The sequence below is a fragment of the Macaca mulatta genome, chromosome 9 (genome assembly GCF_049350105.2).
Source record: "Macaca mulatta isolate MMU2019108-1 chromosome 9, T2T-MMU8v2.0, whole genome shotgun sequence".
Classification (NCBI taxonomy): Eukaryota; Metazoa; Chordata; class Mammalia; order Primates; family Cercopithecidae; genus Macaca; species Macaca mulatta.
Window position 1 is genome coordinate 131424607 of NC_133414.1, and position 26217 is coordinate 131450823.

Genomic DNA, 26217 nt, shown 5'->3' on the forward strand with positions numbered 1-26217 from the left:
ACCTGGCCAGCATGGTAAAACCCTGTCTCTACTGAAAATATGAAAAATTAGCTGGGCATGGTGGTGCATATCTGTATTCCCAGCTACTCGGGAGACTGAGGCAGGAGAATCGCATGAACCCGGGAGGCAGAGGTTGCAGTGAATTGAGATCGCACCACTGCACTCCATCCTGGGTGACAGACTGAGACTCTGTCTCAAAAAAAAGAAAAAAAAAAAGTTCCTGCCTTGTAGAGTAAGGGTGAAGCCTGCAGGTGAGGGGCTTGGCCCCGGGCAGGGCCAGTACAGGGCTGAGCAGTATGCACGTGTATGTTTATGTGTGCATGAAATGTGTGGGCACTTATATGTGTGGTCCCCGTTGGCGGAAAGAGTGAGTGTGTTGTGGGTCGAGCCACCAGCAGGCCCAGTGATTTCTTCCTCGAAGAGTTATTCTGAGGATTAAACAAGGTCATGTACAGATGGAGCCTCACCACGGCAGGTGCCCAATATGCATTCCTTCTGTCCCTCTGTGGAGATTTGCGAGGAGGACGCTGGGGCTGGTTGGAGAGGAGGGAGTTGGGTTGAAGATGCGATAAAAGGAGAGGAGAGAGATGGACTCCTCCCCATCAGCACCCTCTCCTGCTTCCTGGCCACCAGGAGCGGAGTTCTGGTCCCGTTCTCAGAGGCAGGTGCACTGGCTAATCAGGGCCATGACCTTAGCTTTCCAGGATAGCTTGGATGACAGTTAAGAAGCCCCGGTTCTGTGCCTCCTTTTAAACACACGCTACCTTGTTATCCCTCCTTTCAGCTTTGGGAGGAAGGCCTTACTGTCTCCAGTTCACGGACAAGGACTCAGAGATGGTGGGTTCTTGTCCAGGCTTGCCTGGGCAGCAGGGGACGGCCACAGGGCCAGAGCAAGGTGGAGGACGGGTTGGGCTGGCCCGGGGAGGGCTGGAGCTGAGTGCCACTGGGCTCCCCTGGGTTTGTTGGTGTGCAGACGGGGCCTTGTCCTGCCCAACCGACTCCTGGGAGGGTGAGAGAATGGAGGGGCTGCGTACCCACCCGAAACAAGCAGATGAGCTACATAAAATCCTGATAACCAAGGGGCACAAAGGTCTCCATGACCTGTGGTGAGTCACGGACAGATGGTGGCTAAGGGCCACTGTAAGGGTGGAGGGTGGGTGACAGCACCTCGGTCCCTGGGAGCCTTCCAGCCACATGGCACAGCAGTGCCTCCAGGTCCAAGGCCCAGACGCTGGTGGGCTCAGGGACACTCAGGCCCAGAGCTGCACCCCATCGCTATTTGCACCTGTGCTTCCTGACACCTGTCCACCATCCGTTGGACCAGGAGTGCGAGGATGATGGGAACACCTGTGTGCGCCTCATGTGGTTCTGCACGTTACACATGTCTGTGCATTACATGTGTTCATTACTAGTGCACGTTCATTGTGTGTGTGCATTACATGCTTGTGTGTGCATGTTCATCACGTCCATGTGCTCAGTATTCGTATGCACTGGGGAGGACGTGAGGCAGGGCCCCTCAGGAGTCCCTCCTTCCTTCTAGCCTCAGAGACTTTGGGGTTTGTGAGGAGGGAGAAGAAGGGGGTACTTGACAAATGGAAACTGAAGTCCTTTTCCCCCAACATCTGGCCTCCAGCTGGGGAAGGAGATTCTCCACAGAAAGCGAGAGGACAAAATGAGGGCCATGAGGGGCCATGGGCACCTGCCTGTGCCTCCGCCCCACAGGGATGTCCCAAGCTAAAGGGGAGGTTCAGACATGGCAGACTTGGCCCCTGCTGTGGGAAGGCTGTGGTCTGGTGTGGGGGAACAGCAGTGGGGGATGCCTGGTGTGGGTGGAGTGCAGGGGAGCCCCGGGCCTCAGTGCTGGGGGATCGGAGTCGGGCAGGACTGTATGGGAGACTGAGGCTCAGAGCCCACCTGGGAGGAAGAGTGTGTGTGTTGGGGAGTGTGGTGTGTGTGCATGTGTATGTCTTGGGCTGGGGGTGTGTCACTGGCTTGACCTACAGCCGTCCCTGTCTTTCAGCCCAGGAGGCTGGTGGGCAGGCTCACTGCAGGGGCCCCGCAGGCTCTGGAGCCTCAGTCCGGAATCTTTTTCCCCATCTCTACAGGGGGCGGAGGAAAGCGCAAAGGGAAAAGCAAGAAGTGGAAGGAAATCCTGAAGTTCCCTCACATTAGCCAGTGTGAAGACCTCCGAAGGACCATAGGTAAGCTGTCCTGCCTGGGAGCCGTGGGGGGAGCGAGGAGCAGGTGAACCGCCAAGCCATCTGTGCATTGAGGCAAACGGGTGAGCTGCCAGGCCGTCTGTGCAGGGAGGCAAATGCCAATCAGTGGGCACAGCATCGTGCTTCCAGGTAGGGGCTCCAGGCTGACCTCTTTGCTAATGGACATAAACAGCCAACCAGTATTCACTGAATATATGGCATGTGCTGGGCAGAGTGACCTCCTCCCAGTTACACTTTGAGGCAGGTGCTATTATTTAATATTTCACTTCACCTTTCAGATGGGGAAACTGAGGCACAGAGTGGTTCTGTGACTGGCCCAAAGTCACACAGCTGGTGGGAGGGCAGTGGAGGTGGGCCAGGCCCAGCACAGAGTCCCCTCTTGTAACTTCTCCACTTTATTCCTGGAGCCTGTGGGTGCTGCCCTCAGGAGGCAGCCCAGGCTTTGGGAGCTGAGAGCGGGGTGAGGTGGGGCTCTCCTTTCCACCTGCTGGGGATGCCAGTGCTCCTGAGGAGCCGCTGGGCTCGGTGGCACAGCTTAGGTCCCTGTATCCAGCACACACACACCAGGCACCTCTAAGAGCAGCCAACCAAGTGGGTCTGTGCCTGGTCCCATGCAGGACACAGCTGTGGTGAGGAGGCCTGGGTGCCTGGGCGACAGCCCCCAGGGGGCAGGCATGTTGTGAGGCCCTACTCCAGAGTGTTTGGGGCCCCGGCCCTTCTGCCCTCTGTGCCCTGGGGTGGGTCCTTCCCTGTCACCGCATGGGGGCTCCCCATCCGCTTATTATTGTCAGAGGTCATGGACATACTGAACACGTTGAAGAAGACTCAAGTCCAATGAAGGCTGGGCATGGGGTCGCGCCGCCCGGAACTCCATAGGCCCACCCTTTCTGGGACTTCTGCCCAGGGCCTGGGGTGAGCTGCCCCGTGCCTGCCCTGGAATTCGAGGCCACGTGTAGCCATTTATTCAGCTTTTCTAAATGGTCTCTTCACGGCCTGGCCCCCCGAGTTTCCAGGGCCGGGGGGACTTACCTGCCACCCCCAGGCTTGCTCCGTCCCGGCCCCGGGCCAGTCAGTCCACACTCCACGTTGATAGGTGATAGGAAGCCATCTGTGCTCCGCCCCACAAAGGCAGACATGAGCAGGTGAAGCAAGGCGGGATCCTGAAGGGTCAGGAAACATCCTCAAGACCCACCTTCCATCCCTAAAACCCCAGGCACATCAGAATCCCCACGGTGTTCTCCGGCCGAGAGTGGGGCTGGCCTGAGGGATCGGGCGCTCTGGGTCCAGGCAGACATGGGTTCAGATCCTGCCCTCTCTACTGGCCACATGGCAAGTTAATTTACCCTGCTGAGCCTGTTTCCTCAGCTGTAACACTGACTGTGAACCCAGTCACTGGATGGTGGAGTGGGTCAGATGAGACTGTGTGTGTAAAGGGCTTAGCTGGTGCCCTCCTCAGGAGACCAGGGGCCCACGCTCCTCTGCACGCTGGCGTGCTTTCTGGAGTTCCCACAGACACCACGGTGCCCTGGATGTCATGTGCACCCTTGATGCTTTTCTGCTGGGGGCACTCGGGGTCAGGTGGAAGAGAAGAGGGGTTGTGTTCCTGGGGCTGGAGCTTACTGGGGAGGATTTGACCACTGAGACTTTATGGGGAGCCTTCAGAGAGGGGAGCCAGGGAGAACCCCTCGGGTGACTGGCCATTTCCTCCTGGGGGTCCATTTTGTTCTTCATGCTAATTTTGGCTCATAGAGAACGGGGCCTGGGGTGGGACTGGGGAGGAGACCTTAGTTGCCATGGTGGCATCTCACCCATGTGTGCCCAGTGAGTACCCCCTTTCTGGTGAGCCGAGCCTTCTCTGTCATTTTCATCCTGGGTGTGCTGGCTGCCCAGAAAGCCATTCCTGGATGCTGGGCCCAGCTTCTCCCAACTGAGGGATGTCACCTCACAACCCATTCACGGTGGCCCCAGGGAACGTCTTGCACTCATCCCCAGGGCCACAGGGATACTCGGAGAGACCTTTCTGGGGTGTTGAGTTGGAGGTGAGAGCTTACAACAGGAGGAAAACATCTCCAAGGGGAGCACTATGAGAAGCGGGCACCTCTGCACAGCCACGCTCACCTGGCAGGGTGGTGCTTCCCGGCCCTGGCTAAACTGTCTGCAGGTGGTGATGCCAGGAGTACTGTGGGGCACAGCCAGATATGAAGGCCAGTTCCTCAGAGAAGCCTCTTTTGACTTCAGAATTTAAATGAGCTCCAGGCCAGAGTCTCTCAGAGCACAGAAGGGTCCTCTTCTGCCAGAGCACCTTTCCTCAGTGTCTTGTTTGCCCCACAAGTGTGAAAGGCTCTCTGGGGAGGAACTGGATTGTTAAAATTCACCACTAGGGAATAAGAGTGAAGCTCCGCCTCAAAAAACAAAAAACAAAAAACAAAAAAACAAAAAACCTCCTTCCCCCTGCAGAAAAGCTTGTTCTTTCTAGCCAGAGACCCTGGAAAGGGGCAGCCAAGCCCAGCTGAGCTAGGAGCTGCTGGCACAGCTGGCTACTGTAGAGCTGCCACATTTCTGCTACAGTTCCTGCCAGCAACGCAGACACCGACTTTCTGCTTTTTTTTTTTTTTCTGGAGATGGAGTCTTGCTCTGTCACTCAGGCTGGAGTGCAGTGGCATGATCTTGGCTCACTGCAACCTCTGCCTCCTAGGTTCAAGCAATTCTCCTGCCTCAGCTTCCCTAGTAGCTGGGATTACAGGCACGTGCCACCCCGCCCGGGTAATGTTTGTATTTTTGGTAGAGACAGGGTTTTGCCATGTTGGTCAGGCTGGTCTCAAACTCCTGGCCTCAAGCGATCAGCCCACCTTGGCCTCTCAGGTGTTGGGATTACAGGTGTGAGCCACTGCGCCCCCTTTTCCTCCTTCATGTAACCTGTGTCTTAGCATGGGCTACTATAACAAATTCCCACAGGCTAAGTGGCTTAAACAACAGATATTTATCTCTTATTGTTCTCGAGGTGGGGAAGTCCAAGGTGAAAACGCCGGCAGACCTGGTGTCCTACGAGGGCCCAGTTTTTCCTGGTTTACAGTTGGCTATCTTCTTGTATCCTTGCATGGTGGGGAGTGGGGGAAAGAGAGAGGCGGAGGAGAGAGCACTCTTGTCTCTTTTTATAAGAGCACTAATCCTATTCGTGATGGCTCCAGCCTCATCACCAAATCACCTCCCAAAGGCCTTACCTCGAAAGAACATCATGCTGGGGGTTAGGTTCCAACATGTCTGTTTCAGGGAGGACACAGCCATTCAGTCCATAGTCTAGGACTAGGTTCAGTGCAAACCTAGTCCTGGATTCAAACAGCTAGCGCACCCTGGCTTTCCGCTTCTCCCCTGAGATACAGCTTCTCATACTTTGAGATGAACTAGCCCTGCCAAGGCCTGGTGCCCCTCCCAGCGCCCTCCTTCCAAATTAAGACTCTCAGATCTAGGATGGGCGTGATGGCTCATACCTGTAATCCCAGCACTTTGGGAGGCCGGAGCAGACGGATTACGTGAGGTCAGGAGTTAGAGACCAGCCTGGCCAACATGGGGAGACCCTGCCTCTACTAAATATCCAAAAAATAGCTGGGCATGGTGACAGGTGCCTGTAATCCCAGCTACTCAGGAGGCTGAGGCAGGAAAATTGCTTCAGCCTGGGAGGTGGAGGTGGCAGTGAGCTGAGATTGCACCACTACACTCCAGCCTGGGTGACAAGAGCAACACTCCATCTCAAAAAAAAAAAAAAAGACTCTCAGATTTCCTCCCTCTAGGCCTCCTCCCCATGAGCTCCCAGGTGTTGTCCTGAGGAGCACCTGAGTGTCCCTCAGCTTCTAGTCTGCCTGGTCCCACCTCGTTCACGTCCGCTGTGGGGGACCCGGGAGCACAGGATTGGGCTCTGAGCTTTTCTCCGTCCATGGACCACTCCCCCACCATGGGCCCCAGCCCCGTCTGTCCTTCTAGGTCCATAAACTGGCCTCTTGGCAGGGCCCACTCCCCTGGGATGGTGTGAGGAACGTGCGCGCTGGCGTGTGGAAATGGACCCTTCTGTTCTGCCGGAGGGTATTGAAAAGGCTCTGTGTGTGAGTGCCGTGGGAGAGAGGCCTGGGAAGGGCAGGAAGGCTGACGTGAGCCATGAGGCTGCAGCTCGTGGCCACGGGGCCAGGGTCTGGGCCTTCCCACTGTTTACAGTCCGTCGCTGAGGTGTTTGTCCAGTCTCTGCTGGGGTCCTGCTGGAAGGCTTTTTAAAATAAAATTCTCATTTCTTTCCTAGACCAATACACACACCGAACAGCGGCCAATACCGCATTTATTTTTCTTGTGGACACATGAGCTCACTTTCTGAAGTTCTTTGGGAGGATGTCCTGGGGCAGGCTTTTTGCCAAGGTGACAGGGCCCCTTTGGGGTGTGAGGTGGTGCCATGAGAAGGCTCCTGATCAGAGCTGAGGACAGAACCCATGAGGACCCCAGGGTGCTGCCATCTCTGGATGGCCCCAAACAGTGGTCTGTTAAAGCCCTGGCCTTCTGCCTTCAGCCCTGCCCTGGACGGCCACGGACCATCTCCACCTAGCAGCCAGCGTGATTTTTGAAAAATGAAAACTGCACCCTGTGAAATCATTCTTCTGTTGAAACCACCTGAACAGCTCTCCATCCCACTCGGTAAAACCCAAACTCCTCACTGTGGCTTGTAAGCACTTTGTCCTAAGGTGAAGCCTGTAGACCCCTTATCAGAAGAATGCTTTTATATATAAAATAGAATACATAGGGTTGCAGAGGAAACTGATCCTTTTTAAGTATGCTTACCACATGCTTCTAAAATGTATGATACAGAAATAGACGTGCTTCTTTGTTAATACGTTAAATTATAAGGTCTAACTGTGGGTCTAATAGCTATTGTAATTTTGATTTATTTATTTATTTATTTCTATTTATTTATTTTGCCACAGGGTTTGACTCTGTCGCTCAGGCTGGAGTGCAGTGGCATGATCTTGACTCAGTGCAACCTCTGCTTCCTGGGCTCAAACTATCCTCCCACCTCAGCCTCCTGAGTAGCTGGGACTACAAATGTGCACTACCACACCCAGCTAATTTTTGTATTTTTTGTAGATATGGGATTTTGCCATATTGCCCAGGCTGGTCTCAAACTCCTGAGCTCAAGTGATCCTCCCTCCTCGGCCTCGCGAAGTGCTGGGATTATAGGTGTGAGCTGCTGCACCTGGCCAGCTATTGTAATTTTGAACTTGTCATGAACCTGAGTGAGCTTTCAGATATCTGCAACAATTGATAGGAATGGATCTTTGATTTCTGTCAGTGACAAGTCCCGGGCACTGCTGACATTATTGTAGGTTGTTGTCTACATTCATAATTGAAGGAAGTGCAAATTTTCAGTTAGAGGCTGGTGAAAAGAAAGATGACATTTCCCTCCACCCCAGTCCATGGACTCCCTAAATCCTATCCATGGTCCTTTTGGCAGTGCCCTCCCTGTGCTCCCCTACCTGAGCTGGCCCTCACCTTCATCTTGGATCCCTCCCTCCTCCTCCATTCACAAGCTGGTCTCCCTTTTGTCCTTTGAATACCACACGCTTGTCTCCAGCCCGGAGCCTTTGCACCTGCTGTTCTCTCTACCTGGAATGTTCTTCCTCACACTTTTTCTTCCAGGGGACTTTAAGGTCTCAGTCCAAATATCATCTCCATAGAGAAGCCTTCTAAAACGAAACCATACCCTCCCTCTAATTGCATCCTTTCCCATAGTGCTGTTTATTTAATGTTCTTACCCATAACTCCGTCTGAAGTCATCTTTTCGTTTACTTGTGTATTTTCTGTCTCCCACACTGGACTAGATGTTCTATGTTAATAGCAACTGTGTCTTGCCTGGTTCACTATGAGAACAGTGTCTGGCACATAATAGGGGTTCATTAATACTGGGTGAATGAAGGAATGAATGAGGTGAAATATTTGAAGTTAGAGCTCTTTGAATGGCGTACACCTGGGAGGCGGAGCTTGCAGTGAGCTGAGATCTAGCCACTGCACTCCAGCCTGGGCAACAGAGTGAGACTCCGTCTCAAAAAAAAAAAAAAAAAGAAAAGAAATTAGAGCTCTTTTAAAAAAATTGGTGACGTGTTTGCTGTACCCAAATTTAACCTTAGCCAGTAGCCTACACTTAAAGTAATTAAAGTCTGGCCCTAGGAGGCACTGTAGGAAGCATCTGCTGTAACCCCCCGGCCATCCTCACCATCCGGATGAGGCAGCTCGGCGCAATACGTGACTCAACCACAGTCTCACAGCCACTGAGTGGGGAGGGGAAGCTGGAGGCTCCTGGGCCAGGTTGGTTTCCTCTGAAGCTGTAGTCGGAGTCATGATCACGGTGATGTCAGATTTTCACAGAATCCTTAGCTCAGGGGGCTGGAGGACATCTTGTCCACCACCCATTGGTGGTGGAGTAAACAGGCTTGAAAGGGAGAGTGACCCTCCCAGGACAGCCGGGTCCCTGGTCTGGAGTGATACCTTGCAACTCCCCATAAGCATATTGCTGCATAAACATGTGGGCAGGGCCCCAGCCAGTACTCAAAGCAGGGCGACTTCTTAGGCGCTCAAAGGGGTGGACATTTCTTTTTTTTTCTTTTTTTTTTTTTTTTTTTTTTTTTTTGAGACGGAGTCTCACTCTGTCACCCAGGCTGGAGTGCGGTGGCCGGATCTCAGCTCACTGCAAGCTCCGCCTCCCGGGTTCACGCCATTCTCCTGCCTCAGCCTCCCGAGTAGCTGGGACTACAGGCACCCGAGGGGTGGACATTTCTATCTCTATTGTATCTCGTAAGTGTGTGTGGTGAGCTCCCCTGCTTATTCAATGCATGTTTAGTGAGCCCTGAAAACGTGCTGTCCACGGGGGAGCTGAGCGGATCGCTACTCTCCTGGAGCTCATACACCAGTGAGCGTGGGAGACCGACTGAAATTAAGATGAGATGACAAATCAAGAAAGTTCCATAAGGGTCTGGAGCAGTTTGCTGAGCTGCAGAACCATGGCAAAGGTCTACGCCCACTTCCCTGGAGGAAGTGGCATCCCTCCTGGCCTCCTAAGGGGTCTCTCTGACAGCTCCCTGAGGGCCTGGACCACGGTCTCTCCATCTGGGCGTCTCCATTGCTGTAGCAGCATGAGTGGGTGGATGGATGTTGCCTTCTCTTCAACCTAGAAGCCAGCACTGTGAGTGGCAGCCATGAGCATTGAACAGATTCCTAGGCCAGGTGCAGTGGCGCAGGCCTGGAACCCCAGTGCTTTGAGGGGCGGAGGCAGGAGGATTGCTCAAACCCAGGAGTCTAAGGCCACAGTGAGCTCTGAATGTGCTGCTGCACCACTTCAGCCTGGGTGACAGAGCGAGACCCTCTAAAAGAAAAAAATAGAGAAGAGAGAGATTCCTTGCCACATATCTCTGCTTCCAGTGTGAGCCCCAGGTATGAACTAACAGATTTTCAACAGAACTGGCAGAGGGCAGACAGACCGGGAGAGGAGGAAGGGGTTCTCTAATGTGTGCTCGCTGAAACATCAAATAGTGACTTTCTTAGTTAATGGGATAATTGTTCATGGGAGATCATTAGAGAGCCTAAATCAAAGAAGTTCTTAGGATGTCCGAAACTTGGAAGGCTGGAACGTCATCACAAAGATAAAAGATTGTTGAGGTCTGCAAATATTTCTCAGTGACGCAGAAAGGTCTGTTGGGCAAAAGTGTGGCATTTTTATTTATTTAGCTCAGGCTCATTGCGTACTTTATTCTTTCATTAAAAAAAGTCTGAGGGGGCTTGAGTGAAAGAGTTGATTATTCCACTGTTTGGCAATATTTCTGTAGGAACTGTCCAAAAGCTATATAATAAATCAAGGCCCCCTCCCCACCCCGCAACAGGACTGACGTTTATGAGGAGGCTGTTCACAGAAAGTAGCTGCTGCGTCTGGCATGCCACAGCGGTGCCCCGAACCCTCGCAGACAGGCAGGGGAGATTGAGTTGCCTTGTGGGAGAGCCTCTTGCCAAAGCCTTAACTGTTTCCAGGAGCAGAAGCCCCAGGCTGTGGGGGATTCCTAGAGGAAAATGTAGAATCTTTTAATATGGGGGGGAAAAAAACCATCTTCATAGTGTGAAGATTTCCTTGAAGTAGCCTAGTCCTTGGTTATTCACCCAACATTGCCTGCCTGCGTTGCCCTGCCTGCCTTGCCTCTCTCCCGCTCTCTGTCTCTCTCTCTTTCTTTCTTTCTTTCCTCCTCTCTTTCTTTATCTTTCTCTGATGTATATTTTTTGAGACAGAATCCCACTATGTTGACCAGACAGGGCTCAAGCAGTGTTCCTATCTCAATCTTTTGAGTAGCTGAGACTGCAGGTGTGAGCCACTGTGCCCAACTGCCTTGTTCTTTTTTTTTTTTTTTTTTTTTGAGACAGAGTGTCACCCTGTCACCCAGGCTGGAGTGCAGTGGCGCAATCTCAGCTCACTGCAACCTCCGCCTCCAGGGTTCAAGAAATTCTCCTGCCTCAGTCTCCTGAGTATCTGGGACTACAGGCGCCCACTACCATGCCTAGCTAATTTTGTATTTTTGGTAGAGACAGGGTTACACCATGTTGGCCAGGCTGGTCTTGAACTCCTGACCTCATGTGATCCACCTGTCTTGGCCTCCCAAAGTGCTGGGATTACAGGTGTGAGCCACCATGTCCAGCCTGCCCATGTTCTTTAAACCAGACACTGGCTGATGGATACTTGTTAAGCTCCTCCTCTGTGCTAGGCATTGCTGCAGTCGCCGGAGCTGTGTCACAGGCCACCCTTGTCCAGCAGCGAGGGCTCATGGAAGGATCTCCGTCACTGTCATCAAGATCAAGTGGTGGTGCTGCTGCTCCCAGCCCTGTGACTTTGAGCAAATAGCTTACTTTCTCTGGTTTGCAGTTTCTTTGTGTATAAACTGGAGACGCTAACACCAACCTGGTAGAGCCTCCGGGAGGGCCAGCAGAGTGTCGCACACAGGCCATCGTTGTCATCAGCATCATCATTGTCATCGTCATCCTCACGGCGGTAGTGGTTTGAGGGCAGAGGCTGAGGACCCTTTGAGAGGGTTTTGGAGTTTCCCAGAGAAGCTGAATCGGCTACACATGATGAATGAGGCCAGCTGCTTTTGTGCTGAGGTGAAGTGGGTTCAGTGTCCCAAAGACTGCTGCCTTGGTGTCATCAGAATCCTCCTCTTCCTGGAGCACTGCCTGAGCTTCCTCTTCTTGGAAGCCTGCCCTGATTCCTGCAGTCTTCAGCCTTCCTTCCTCCCCGTGGCTCCACAGTTTGCCCAGGGAAGCTGGAAGCATCCCACTCTGCCCAGGGCCCTGCTCTGCCTGGCGTGTTTCCTTGAAAGGACATGTGTTATCTAGAAGCCTGCAGCCCCGAGTCCTAACAATGGTTATCCCCAGGGAAGGCGTGAAAGTCAGAGGGGACATTGGCTTTATCTGTAAGGTCGTTTTTTTCTGTCTTCCCACGAATAGTACTCAGTAACAAACCAACTGCATTTTAGTTGGGCAGTGCTCCCACCCACCCTCCAGATCCCTTCCAGCTAAAACCCTTCGCCCTTCCCTCCATGTGTTTCTCAGTTCCCCGTTTTGTTTGTTGGATTGTTCCACTGCCCCTCCTCCTCACCCTAGCACCCTTGGATCGTAATGTAAAATTCTTTTACCATGTCAATAAATTATTAAAAATACAGGTACTTTGACCTCTTTCTAAAAAAAAAAAAAAAAAAAAAAAAGAACGAATTGGCATGTTCTTTGTCCAATTAAAAAACAAATGAATAAAGACTAGATACCCTGCCTGATTCCATGATGGGCAGAGGGAATGGTGACACTGTTTCCCCCTTTCCTTGTTAGCTTTGTGCCTCCTGATGGGCCTGGGGTCCCTGAGAGGATGATCAGAGTCTCACACATCTTGGTGACCCAGTCCCCTTCAGGCCTGCCTGGCTGGCACGTGAGCTCTTGATTTCATCGTCAGGGAGACCAAGTCTCTCTGCAGACGTCATCGCTGTCCTTGGGGTGATAAGGGCGCGTCATGTCTGTCGTTCTGCCACCTAGCTGTGCTCTGATAAGGTACAGCATCTGCTTGTCCTTGGAGGGCGAAATAAATTTAGATGTGTCGGGTTTGGAACATCAGGTGACCTGTCCGTAGCTGGAGCTCTCAGGAGGGGAGGGGGGCCCCGCTGTCTTTGGGGTGTTAGTCTCACCTCCCCACTATGGCCGGAAGCTCCTTGAAGGAGAAGGCACGAGCTCAGGTGCATGTGAGATACTCAGGGATGCTATCAGTGGGTTTCTTGTTTGGACAGTCTTAGAATGGAGTGGGGGCAGGGATTTTACAGATCACCTGGAGTTGTGGTTTTCAGAGACTGCTCTGCAGGGAGTGTGTGTGATCCAGACCAGGCTTTTGCCCAATGGGGCTTTATTTTACCTTTTATATTGGGACTTCCATATCAGATTTCATTCTAGGGCTAAATTTGAGTTTGAAACCCACTGTTCTAGGCCAGATCTCCCATTTTCCAGGTAAGTGAACTGAATCCCAGAGAAACAAGTAACTTGCCAAGGTCTCCCCATGATTTGACTCCAAGGCAGGCTCTCTCCCCTACCGCATTAGTTTTTCCTGAGGAACATCAGGCGACCTGTCCGCAGCTGGAGCTCTCAGGAGGGCTGAGAGCCCTCCTGGTGGCTTCAGCAGCAGCAGTTTATTGTCTCACAGTTCTGGAGGCTGGAAGTCCAAGATCAGGGTGTCAGCAGGTTTGGTTTGTTCTGAAGGCTGGGAGGGAGAAGCTGTTCCAGGCCTCTCCCGTGGCTTCTGGGGGTTTGCTGTCATTCTTTGGTGTTCCGTGGCTGTAGACTCATCAGCCCTATCCCTGTCTTCATCTTCACTTGGTCTTCTACCTGTGTGAATGTCTGTCTCTAAGTTTCCCTGTACCCCCTCTTTTTTTCTTTTTTTTGAGACGGAGTTTTGCTCTTGTTGCCCAGGCTGGAGTGTGGTGGCACGATCTCAGCTAACTGCAACCTCCACCTCCTGGGTTCAAGCAATTCTCCTGCCTCGGCCTCCCGAGTAGCTGGGATTAAAGGCACCCGCCACCATGCCCAGCTAATGTTTTTAATATTTTTAGTAGAGACAGGGTTTCACCAGGTTGCCAGGCTGGTTTTGAACTCCTGACCTCAGGTGATCCACCCACCTTGGCCTCCCATAGTGTTGGGATTACAGGCATGAGCCACCACACCCGGCCAAGTTTCCCCTTTTTCATGAGGACACCAGTCATATTGGATTAGGGCCCACCCTAATGACCTCATTTTAACTCGATTATCTCCGTAGAGACCCTCTTTCCAAATAAGGTCACGTTCTGAGGTAATGGGGATTAGGACTTCATTGTATCTTCTTTAGGGGATCCAGTTGAACCCATAACATATTCACCTGCTCATGTGGTCTGGTGGAGCTAAAGGTAGAGGGGTCGGGGATCCTGATTCTCACCAGGTCTGAGGGTGGGCACTCCTCTCCCGAGCCTGGCGAGGACTTAGCCCCCTGCAATCCCAGGCTGCTCACTTACCCAGTGGCCACAGGAATGTCTGTGGGAGGAGCAATTGTTTTTCAGGTCATGTTGCAGCTTTTTCAATCTCCCTGTTTGTTATTGGTTTAGTCATAGTAATTGGTAAATTACTTTGCTTAAAAACACAGAAAATTATAAGGAAAGAAAGTCACCCCTAATTTTACATCTCAGATCGAGCCGTAGTTAACACCTTCATGTAATTTCTTCTAGCTTTTTTCCCCATCCATATACATGTGGTTTTGTTTCGTACCTCTTTTCTTAACATAATATCAAAAATATTTTCCCTTGTCATTAAAATCTTCATAAATGTGATATACATTTTTCCATTCGATGCATATTTATTGAGTGTCAGGCATGGTAGATACATCAGTGAGCAAAGCGCAAAACTTCCCATCTCATGGGCTGCCCTCCTTCAGGTGAAATGACACACTGGGCCATTGGGAGCTCACCTAGTACTTTCAACCCAGCATCCAGCCAGGCCCCCGGTCTCTCCCCACCTGTGGCTTACTTCCTGTTGGTGAATTCTTCCTTTAAGCGATCTTGGAAATAAGCCCTTGCCTGTGAACCCAGAATAAATGTGATTTGTGAAGTTCTCCTAACTATCACATGTATATATTGTACTATTTGGTTTTTTTCCACCTAGTTTTTGCCATTACAATTAATGTTCAGATGAACATCTTTGTACTTCATTGTGACACTTTGATCTATGGCTCAAAGGGAAGAAAGTCCACTGTCTTTTTGAAAGCCAGAACACAGCAGCCTGTACAGTACTGTTTGCTTCCTCTGGAATGTTCTGTTCATTTCCAGCTTTGCACTTGCATCCACAGACACCATTAACCTGAAGTGTGATGGGGATGGACAAAGTGGGTGATGTTTGGTGAGCGGCCTCCTCCTGGCTTGCCTGCCTCGATTCACTGCAGTCAGCAGGTGTGAGACGGATTTTTCTGTCTATTTTAAGGCCCTCACTGAAAATGGGAAAAACAAGCTCGTTTGTACGGGGGACCTCAAGCCAACACAAGAACCCAGCCGCCCTGCAGCAGCCTGAGCGTGACAGCGTTCTGCCCCATAAAGAGATGCTAGGAAAACACTTTTAATGATCTCTGCCTAGACTCTATTTACGGAATTTATTTCCCAGAGCTCAGGCTGTTCAGCAGTACCTTGGCAGCAGGGCCCAGCAAAGCTGCATCTCCTGTCTCCCCTCCACGTCTGCCTGGGTGTATTAAACCCCCTTGTTCTGAACACCCCAGAGCTAGTAACCGAAAGGCAGGAGTAGGGGGTTGCAGGGAAGAAAAGCCATGGGTCGTAGGATATTTGGGGCCAGTATAAACTTCCAAATTAAAAAACAAAAACTAGCTAGGCTCGGTGGCTCACTCCTGTAATCCCAGCACTTTGGCAGGCAGAGGCATGTGGATCACTTGAGCTCAGAGTTCAAGATCAGCCTGGGCAACATGGCGAAACCTCATCTCTACTAAAAATACAAAAAATTAACCAGGCTTGGCAGTGTGAGCCTGTAGTCCCAGCTACTTGGGAGGATGAGGCAGGAGAATTGCATGAGCCAGGGAGGCAGAGGTTGCAGTGAGCTGAGATCACACCATTGCACTCCAGCCTGGGCGATGGAAGTGAAACTCTGTCTCTATTAAACAAAAACAAAACCAACAACCGAAGAACAATACAAAATTACCCTGCAAAGAGCTAGGGGCATGAGCTACTGCTGGCTGCTAGCTGTGGCCCCTTCTAGCCAGTGGTAGAAAGGAAGATGTAAAAATCCTGAAGCATTTTGAGTACTGTTTTTTTTTTCCTGTTTGACAATTGATGCTGAACCATCTTTAAAGGTTTTTTTGTTTGTTTTGTTTGTTTGTTTGTTTGTTTGTTTTTGAGACAGAGTCTCACTCTGTCACCCATTCTGGAGTGCAGTGGTACAGTCTCACTCACTGCAACCCCCACCTCCCGGTTTCAAGTGATTCTTGTGCCTCAGCCTCCCAAGTAGCTGGGATTACAGGCGTGCACCACCACGCCCCACTAAATTTTGTATTTTTAATAGGGATGAGGCTTTGCCATATTGGCCAGGCTGGTCTTGAACTCTTGGCCTCAAGTAATCTGCCCCACCTCAGCCTCCCAAAGTGCTAGGATTACAGGTGTGAGCCACCATGCCCAGCTCCAAAACTTACCTTTTAATTCCTTTTCTCATTACAAAAATAATATATGTCCATGGTTGAAATTTCCAAAACAATTTTATTTTATTTTTATTTTATTTATTTATTTATTTATTTATTTTTATTTATTTATTTTTTTGAGATGGAGTCTCACTCTGTCACCCAGGCTGGAGTACAGTGGTGCGATCTCAACTCACTGCAACCTCCACCTCTCAGGTTCAAGCGATTGTCTGCCTCAGCCTCCTGAGTAGCTGGGATCACAGGCGCCCGCCACCACGCCCAGCTAATTTTTTTGGTATTTTTAGTAGAGACAAGGTTTCACCATCTTGGCCAGGCTGGTCTTGAACTCCTGACCTTGTGATCCACCCGCCTCAGCCTCCCAAAGTGCTGGGATTACAGGCGTGAGCCACCGCGCCCGACTCCAAAACAATTTTAAAAGGGCAAAATAAAAACTGCCAGTGAGCTAAGGATAAGCACCGTTAACACTTTGGTCTGTTGCCCTTTCGTTGTTTGTTCTGCTTCTAGGGAGAGAATTGTACCAGCCTCGACTATCATCTTCCTTGCCCAGACGTCAGATATCATTTAAAATGGAAACCTATGGTTATAGACTCCCACCTCGACTGGGAGGCAGAAGACCCAGGTTTTTGTGTTACCTCTTGGTCCTGGGGCCTTGGGAAAGCCACTTAACCTTGATTTGCTCATCTTTAAAATGGGGACTCAGTATTGCTCACCTTAGCAGATGATGGAGTGGCCAAAGGTGTTACTGGAAGGAGTGCTTTGCAAAGTGCTGTACAAACTACTGGCCAGTTTTGATGTGGACATGTGAGCTGTTGGTTGGACAAATGGCCAGAGTACTTTTCCTGTCTTCCTGGGGGAGCTGTGACCCTTTCTTGTAAAGCTGTTCTGTCTCTGATCCTGGTGAACCCCACCAGCTTCCTCCAGCTGCCCAGAGCTGCCCCTCCCCTCTGCCCTGCCATGTGGCACCTGGCGCAGTGCAGCGTCCAGTCCCTCTCCAGGTCCAGGTGCCTCGGCCTCCACAGTATTTCCTAGTCTGCCCCTCTTGTCCCATCTCCACCATTTCCACTTGTCCCTTGTCCCTGCCTGAACTCGTGTCAGCTCCTTGCTCCCTCCAGGCACACCCACTTTCAACCAAGCTCCGCGCAGCGCGCAGCAGCCAGGAGGCTCTTTCTGAAATGTCAGTCTGCCCTCGCCACCACCTGCTTCAGTAGCTTTCCACTACTATCAGGACAGAGTCCAGAGGTCTTGCTGAAGCTGACCAGGCCCGGCCTCTCCGCCCTTGCTGGCAGCTTCGGCTTCACCCCTGCCGCTCATCTCCTGACTTAGCCATTCCTTCATGTTTCTTCTTTTCTCCAGGTCTTTGCCTAGGCTTTTCCCTCTGCAGGATGCACTTCCCTAACCCTGCTTGGTAATCAACTCAACCTTAGTCCCCTGCTTCATAGGTCACCTCCTCCAGGAAGTCTTCCCTGGTGACCTCACCTGGTCAGGGTTTGCTCCCCACCCTCATGCTGCCACTGGCCCCACTGTGGTTGTCTGATGACTCACCTTTGTCTTCTATTCGGCCATGGGCTCTGCGAGAGTACAGCCTGGGTCTGCCTGACTCTGTTTTGCCGGCACCCAGCATGAGTGTCTACCCTGTACCAGGCACTTGTAGAATCTTGTTTAGATATTTTGTTCTCCCCTGGAGATGGAGAAACACTCAATCTTCCCAAGTGCTAGACTGATTGCTGGTGGCTCTTATTTTTCTCTCTGAGTTCTCTTAAGAGTCTTGGAAACGTGGACTGAGAACAGCTGTCACATGTCAGTTCCGAAGTAGCTGCTTTTATCAGAAACGGTTCAGAGAGATTCCCAGTTGCACGTCCTGCCAAGGGCAGTGACCCCACTTTTCTCTCCCCTTGCAGGCCCCCATCCGACCTCAAGGGGAGGCGTGGGAGAGTTATGGGGAGCACGTCCCACCGGCGCAGCCGCCACGTCAGCCCTCTCTGGCTGCCGGAGTCCGACTGGTCGGGCAGAGACGGGCACAGGCATGACTCTGCTAAAGGTCTTGGCTGAGCCCAGCTTGGGGCAGAATAAGCCACTGAGAATGGCTTTGCCAAAAGACTCCGTCATCAGGCTTGGGTGTCCACAGCCTTGGAGTGCTGAGCAGCTGGAACGCTGTCCTGAGGCGTGTGGCGGGTCAGCTGGGACAAAGCCATTGAGCTGCTAAACCAAACCGGCGCTGCTAGATTGGGACAGAGACAGCCGTGAGGAACATGAGCTCCAGTGTCAGAGGGACCTGGGTTTCATTCAGGCTATGTTCCTTACTGGTTGTGACTTTGAGCAAGTGATTAGATTTCCCTGAACCTCAGTTTCCTTACCTGCAAAATGGGAACCGGAGTGTTGAAGGATTAAGTGAAGACCTGCATGGGGAGGGCCGTGTAGGGTCTGGCCTGCAGCAAGTGTTCATGAAGCAGCCAGCCGCTTTCCCGTCTTCCTCTTCCTCCTCACAGCCATTCTTCATCGTGGTTGTCATCAGCTGTCCCGTGCAGTGCAGAGCTTTGCTGCTTGGTTCCGCCTGCTTGGTGGTTGCCAGGTCCCGCCGGCTTAAGTTTATCTGTTCGTTCATTCATTCATTTATCTGTTAAGCTGTTCTTCCTTCTTCCGGGCCAGGGAGCCAGGGTGCTGCCAGGTGGTGGGGAGCAGCTTTCAGAAGTGGCTCTTGGCAGCGCAGGCTGGGCTACATTTATGGCCTTTATGTAACCCCTTTTCCCTGAGCCCCATTCCTGCCCCTTGGATCTTTATTCACTGACTCTTGGCAGACTTAGAGGTCCTGAAAGGCACCCCCCCAACGCCCTCATATCATTCATCCCTCTGCCTCCAGGCAGGAGGGTCCTCAGCCATCGCAGACATGTGGGGTAACAGCCAATCCCAGCCATGAGCCCCTATTTAACTTTTACCCTGGGCAAGATCCTGTGGAGAGTCCCAGTGCGGGGCTGGGGGAGGGATGTGGGATCAGCTGAGTTCCTTAGGAAGCTCTTCCTAGTTGGAAAGACAGCAGAAGGCCAACACGTGATACTGGGTGACAGCCCTGTGCAAGTATGCAAGGCGGGTGGCTGCCATGGTCCGTCCTCAGTACCAAGAGCCCAGGGGCGGGTTGGGGAAGGGGGACAGAGACGTCTGTGTGGGAGGGAAGGTGCCAAGTGAACAGATGAGAGAGAGAGAAAGAGAGAGGACACTTTTGGGTCAGGAGGTTCAGCATTATCCAACCAGCAAACATTTCCTGGATGCTTACTGTGGGCCAGGCAACGGGCTATGTGCCTTACAGACACACACTCATCCAATCACTACAAAGCCCTGTGGGGCAGGTGCTGCCTTCCCCACCCCTATTTTAGGGATGAGGATGCAGACACTCAGAGAGGTTAGTCAGTTGCTCACAGGCACAGAGCTCTGAAGCAAGTGGAGCCTGGATTCACACCTGGGCCTGAGTCGAGGCCATGCTGGCTCTGGATTTCCTCCATGTTGGCTATGGCTTCCCTGTGGATGTGGAACAATATAGGCCCGTTTGGGAGAGGAGGTGTATACTGCTGTGGTGGGCTCTATGCAGAGGTCATGAGGCAGAAGGTCAGGGGAGGCTGGGTCGGGCCAGGCACACCAGCCATGCCTCCTGTCTGAAAGGTGAAGTCCTTGCCCCGCAGACAGTAGGAAGCCAGTGAATGTTCATCTCTGATAGCCCCTGCCTACAATCATCCTCAGGGTGAGAGCAGAGAGCAAAGGGAAGCCACGGACAGAGCAGGCTGGGCTTCCGGGCTATATGAGATGCAGTTCCTCCTTCTCCACATTCTTCTTATTAACCCACTGTGTACAGTGTTTCTCAAGTATCTGGCCCAGGACCTGGGATGTACCATAAACAGCCTCCGCTTCTGATGATGGTAACGCTAAGGCTGCAGTAACACCACAGGAGGCAGGAGCGGCTGGAGCTTCTCTCTCCCACAGTGTCAGGCCAGAGCGGTTTTTCTTTTTTCTTTTTCTTTTTTTTGGGGGAGGAGGTAACAAATCCTTTATTTATTTTGAATTTTTATTTTTTGGCCTATGCAGCAGTTTTATTTTATTTTCAGTGTTTTCATTTATTTATTTTTTAATTATACTTTAAGTTCTAGGGTACATGCGCACAATATGCAGGTTACATATGTATACATGTGCCATGTTGGTGTGCTGCACCTGTTAACTCGTCATTTACATTAGGTATATCTCCTAATACTATCCCTCCCCCCCACCCACCCCACGACAGGCCCCAGTGTGTGATGTTCCCCTTCCTCTGTCCAAGTGTTCTCATTGTTCAATTCCCACCTATGAGTGAGAACATGCGGTGTTTGGTTTTCTGTCCTTGTGATAGTTCAGAGTAGGTTTTTCTTTGTGACACCCGGTCACAGGATGCCTTTCAGCACCACCTGTCAGAGCTCTCCAAGCCGGCAGCTCTTCCCGCTGCCCACCTGTCTCATCCCTGCTCTTTTTGGGGATGGTTTCTCGCTCCCCTGCTGTCTGTCCTCTCTTTCCCCTCTCCCTGCAGGGCCTTTTGGAAGGTGGCAGATGGGCATGACACTGGCCGTCTCTTTGCCTGTGCTATATGTGGGGCCGTCCAGCCCGAGAGATCCGCTCAGGCGTATTCCAGGCGCGGCTTGTGTTGGTGAGGAGTTATCATGACCTGAGCTGATGGGGGTCAGAATGTGCGTGTGGGGTGCAGAGGGAGCTTCCCACCCCTGGCCTCCTCCCTTGGCCAGCCAGCCACAAGACTCACTCTTTCTTTTCCTTCCTTCCTTCCTTCCTTCCTTCCTTCCTTCCTTCCTTCCTTCCTTCCTTCCTTCCTTCCTTCCTTCCTTCCCTTCCTCCCTCCCTCCCTCCCTCCCTCCTTCCTCTCTCTCTCTCTTTCTCTCTTTCTCTCTTTTTTTTTTCCTGGGATGGGGTCTCACTCTCTTGCCCTGGCTGGAGTGCAGTGGTGCAATCTCAGCTCACTGCAACCTCCGCCTCCCGGGTTCAAGCAATTCTCCTGCCTCAGCCTCCCAAGTAGCTGGGACTACAGACACCCGCCACCACGTCTGGGTAATTTTTTGTGTTTTTTGTAGACATGGGGTTTCACCATGTTAGCCAGGATGGTCTCAATCTCCTGACCTCATGATCCACCCTCCTCAGCGTCCCAAAGTGCTGGGATTACAGGTGTGAGCCACCGCGCCCAGACACAAGACTCACTTTCTTGGGGGTTGGCAGGTCAGCAGGTTTTGTGCTCATTTGGCTTTAGCATGAGAGGAATGGTTCTGAGCCCCGCATTCCAGCTGCAGTGTTAACTTCCTACTCATCCGTTACCTGGATTCCTGTTTCCCACAGAGGCTTCCTAGCCACACCTGGTAGAAACTTCAGAATTCTCCCATGGGTTGGATCTGTCCCCTCTTCTCCATCCTTGGTACTTGTCTTCCTGCATGGACTGGTGCAGTAGTCTCTTCGCTGGTCTTCTGTTTCTAGCTGGTATCTTTTTTCTTTGTTCCCATTTAATATGACCTTCTTGCTTGCTGTTCTTAGCACTCAGAAAGTTCTTGACTTCTCTAAAGTCATCAAAGTTGACACTCCTAGCAGCTATCAAGGGTCTGTCCACTGCCTATGGTTCCTTCACCATATACTTCCCCTTCACCCCACCCTGCCAGCAGACTTCAGGCCCTTGGGGAAAGCCAGCAACACGGTGAGTAATAGCACGTTTTTCAAGCTATGGTGTCAAATCTCTGCCCTTCTGTTTAGGAGCTGTTTGACTTTTTTTCTTAACCTCTCTGAGCTGCATAAACAGAAAAAACAGATTTTCTTCTTGCTTCTAGGTCTTTGCTACAGCTTCATCCTCTATCCTCTCCACCTGGCCAAGCCTTACCTCCAATGTCAGTGGATCCCTGCCCCAAATAACCACCCACCCCTCCCCCAAGGCCCTAGAGCACTCCACATGTGTCCCCACCAAACCTTCCCAAGGAACCCTTGCCGTGGGGAGCAGGACTGGGCTTCAGGAGTCTGTTTCCTAGAAGGTGTGTGCGCCTCCTCCACCTTTGTAAGCCTAGCGCCTGTTACAGTGCCTGGGCTCTGCGGGAGCCCAGAAGTGTGTACAAAACCAGTGAGCAAGCAAGGGAGTCAGTGAAGAAGGGGAAGGAGGAATGAACGATGAGGCAGCATCGCCGCAGCCGGGCCGAGGACAGGTCCTCTGGAGCATGTCCGTGCAGCCCTAGGGGCAGCGCCTCCCTGGAGCAGGTGTAGCTCACCCCCTAGCCTGGCAGCCCTGTCTTCACACCTCCACAGTCTACAGGGTTTCGGCATTTGCTTCAGTTATTTACTGACCATGATCTCCTAAGTCAGATTTATCATTTACTGGGTCAGGAAAGAAAAAGCCCCATGGGGCCAAGTTTATAGAAGAGAAACATGACTAGTAAGCGAGGGAACTTGGATTTGGACCCAGGTCTGTCGACTCCCAATCCTGAACTCTTAGCCACTATGCTATATGGCAATTGATCAATTGATGGAATGCCATCAGAGAGGGCTGGCTGACTGGCTCCTGGGCCTCCCAGGAGGACCTTACAGGGACTGGAGTCCTCCCTGCTCACTGGGTCCCCCAGGCCCCGGCAGAGGCAACGGGAGAAACCAGTTGATCAGAAAGCTGAACTGATAGAGCCAGCCTTTCTTGTTAGTTTCTCCCAACAGTGGTCCCCTCTGAGGACAGAGCTGGACAGGCCTCCTCTCAGGCCCAGGTGGAGGGCATTGGATAGAATCTTCCTCCTAGGAACAGAAGGAAGTAAGTCTTATGGAGATTAGACTGATTTGCTATGTTTTGAGTTCATTTTCCCCAGCAGTCAAGGTGTGGCTGGCACCTGGCTTATCTGAGGAGGACCTGGGCTCGTGCACTGTGTTGCCTCTTGGCCTTCCAGAAGAATCTGCAGGGATTCTCTCTTATTGATGGGACACAGATTGTCCTCAGCCTGGCATTCATGAAACACCACAGTATTTTGTGTATGTGTGTGTGTGCAGTGTGTGTGTGTGCAGTGTGTGTGCGTGCGCACATGCAAGTTTGTATGTGTCCCTGTATGTTTGCAACTATGTGTGGGTTTGTGTGTGTGTGCGTGCGCACATGCGTGTGTGTGTGTACGCCCATCACCAGACTGTAAGTGTCCTGAAGGCAAGGTGTTGGCTGTCAGCTGACTCTGACTTGGAGACAAGGCTGGGACGGCAATGGGGTGTTGTGGAGAGTGTCCCGGGCTGGAACCAGATGCTCTGAATTCTACAACAGTCCCCACTTACCAGTTCTGGGCCTTAAGCCAGGCTTGGTTCCCGCCCCGCCACATCTTGCATGAGAAGTAACCACTTGCTGGACCAGTAGGCGTGTCTGCCTTGCTTCAGATAGTCATCTCTGAATTAGGGAAGAGCTCTTTTCGGACCTGAGCCTTCCCTGGGAGGCAGGCACAGGTTGGTATGCAGAGAAGGGAGCCTCACCTGCCATGGTTGCAGCGGGGTGAATGCCGAGGCTGCCACCACTTGTCCCTTTCTCCTCCAGTGACACCTCCCCCACCTTTCCTTCTCCATGAAGGAAGGACAGAGTGACCTCCCATCAGTGGGCTTCTCTCATCTGCCATCATTGTCCTAGCCCTTGTGTCTCCCTCAAGGACAGGGCTGTGTCTCAGTTGCTGGTGCCCCGGTGTGTAGCACAGTGGCTGCACACCGTAGGTGCTTGCTATGTGTGTTGGCTTAATGAGGAATCCAGGGGCCTGGCTTTGAGTTTCTTTCCACCGCTGGCCACCCGCATGCATCCCTCTTTCTTCAAACTGCTGGGAAGCCCACAGCCCAGTTTGATGTCAAAAGCAAAGCTCTCTTTCATCTGATATCTTGGGGGGAGCTCATTTGATTTTCTTCTCCCTCTTTTGCTGTTTGTTTCCTGTTCTTTGTCTTTTATGGAACAATTGAACATGTGCCTTTATTGGAAGATGCTGTGGATCACTTTGGGAAGTAAGCGGGCAATGAGTAAGCCAGTGCGTTAGAAACGAAGGGGAGAAGCAGCTCCCCGCTCGGCCCAGGAAGCAGGCGGGTCTGAGCCTTGCTCCTCCTCTCTGGAGAATGGATGTATGGGCACCTATCCTGTAGACCTTGAGGAATGAGAACAGAATGAGTTCTGGTGGGCCAGTGTGCTGGGCAGCAATGGGCATGTCCTTCTTCCAGGGCTCTAGAAGGTGGGTCTACTCAGGCAGGACGATGCTGTGTGCCTTAGGGAATGGGCTGTGCTACAACCAGCCTGGAAGAGGCCAGGGCTTGCTGGGCAGGCAAAGCTGGCAGCTCCCCATTCTGGAGGAAGCAGCCGAGAGCATACTGAGGCGGGCCACCAGTGAGTGCTTTGGGGGGACCAGGTGTCCCAAGTTAGAGCACCGGGAGGCCAGCTCTATTGCTGTGCTCTTCTTCTCCATCCTTGTCCAAAAAAGGAGATCGCTCCATTGAGAGGTATAAATAGGAGTGCTGGGGGTGGCCAGGAGACAGGGCCGCTCTGCTCACACCCTCTACCACCACAGGAGGGCCACTCTGGAAGTCCTGGCCAGCAGCAGGAGACATTTTTTTAAGATGTTGGCAAGAAATGAGAGTTAGGCAATCTTCCGTCACCCTCCGCCCTCCTCCCACCCACCCTGGCCATCATAAAATAGAATTTGAAAGAATGAGCTCCCGGCGGAGAGCTTAAACACTGTGGATTTGTTGTGTTCAGGGAAGAGCTCGTGGCCAGTGACCTGCTGGAAAAGAGGCAGGAGGAAGGAGGGTGCTGTGGTCAGCGTGGGAGGGAGGCAGGGAGGGGCTGAGAGGCAGGATTTGCGGTCGGCCAAGCCTGGGTTTCCTCGGCTTCATTATCGCAAAAAAGCAGAGAGCGAGGACAGCTGCTGAAGGCAGAGGTATGGCTTTGGGAGGTGGCCGTGGTGACGCCATGTCCAGCTCTGTGTCTGACACTGTCCAGTGGTTGTGGAAGGAAAGCAGTACCTTGGAAGCAGGCATGGGTTCAGTTCCTTGTCTCTCCGCTTATTAGATGGCCTTGGACAAGCCCTCATGCCTTTGGAGGCAGTTACTCACCTGTACTGTGGAACAAATAAATATCACCTCCGCAGGGGGTCTCCATGGGCACCCACTGTGTGGGAGGGGAGGGCCTGTGCACTCGGGGCCTGGGGCCTGCGGGTGGGGAACATAGCTCACCAGGCCTCGAAATGGTCTCGAGGGGTGGGCACTGGGTCTGCCTCTCTGTAGGCCTGGCGACAGCCCTTTCTGGGGTCATTAGCCAGCAGCCAGCTTTTTTCCCAGCGAGGTCTAAATGGCAAAAGCCGGATCTCCCATCCAGGACTGATTCAGTGGCCACCACTTCCTACGCTTGAGGAAGGAAGAGGAGGAAGACCTCCTATCATCTTCGGAACCATCACCTGCCTTTGGTGGTTGCTCATACGTGGGCACCTGCCATGGCTGTTGCTCACTCCCTGTGGAGGTGTGGGCTGCTGTGCAGCTTGCAAAGTGCTTTTCACACTCCCTGAGCCCAAGTTTTCATTCTTGTTTTATGGACCAGGCTCTGAGAAATTGCCTTGGTCACCCACTTATAGGCAAAGCTTGAGCCATGACAGCTTAACCACAGGTGTGACCAGCTCATGGCCAGAATGTGCCACAGGATGAGGTAAGGACACAGGCTGGGACAGGGCTGGAGGCCCAGCCCATGACTGCTGGATGGGCCTGCTGCCAGTGCCGGCTGCCATCTCTGATGGAACCTTCCAGCTCCAGCCCCTTTCACATGTGCGTCCTGGAGTCTCTGGTCCCAAGCAGCTACCGCCTACACCTGTCTTATTTTTTCAGTGTGGCATTTAGCCATGGGAGGGTGAGGTGGTGGGAGAAGTAAGTTACCTTCAAGTCTGAGTTGGCATGAACTTGCCAAATAAAACATTTAATATACGCCAAGAAACATTTTACTTGGTTACTTCTTAGCAGGCCAAGTGCACAATTTTCCATCAAAACTTTTCCATTGCTCAAAAGTGTCTCTGACACCGAAGCTGGATCCTGCAGCATCTTTGTCACAGCTCACATTTTATTTGGGATCTGGTGTTTTCAGAATGTCACCACCTCTTGCTTTGGGCTCCCCATTGGAAACATTTCACAAGAATGTTTTCAGCCATCGAAGTGGTGCAACCCTCTTTCAGAAGGTTTTATTTGTCCAGCGCAGAGAAGAACCCCTTTTTTGTG

At 52.1% G+C, this 26217-nt stretch overlaps 1 protein-coding gene across 5 annotated transcripts in view; it reads left to right on the plus strand.

The window, feature by feature from the left end:
• The window catches only part of GRK5 (G protein-coupled receptor kinase 5), a 253439-nt gene that overhangs the window by 118604 nt on the left and 108618 nt on the right, over window positions 1–26217 (plus strand). For 4 of the 5 annotated variants that reach the window (XM_077947626.1, XM_077947627.1, XM_015148304.3 and 1 more), the window contains exon 2: window positions 2106–2201. In XM_077947626.1, the coding sequence (XP_077803752.1) occupies window positions 2106–2201 (96 nt within the window). Of the gene's footprint in view, window positions 1–784; window positions 838–2105; window positions 2202–26217 lie in introns of all 5 variants that reach the window. The other variant, XM_077947630.1, reaches the window with a different exon arrangement.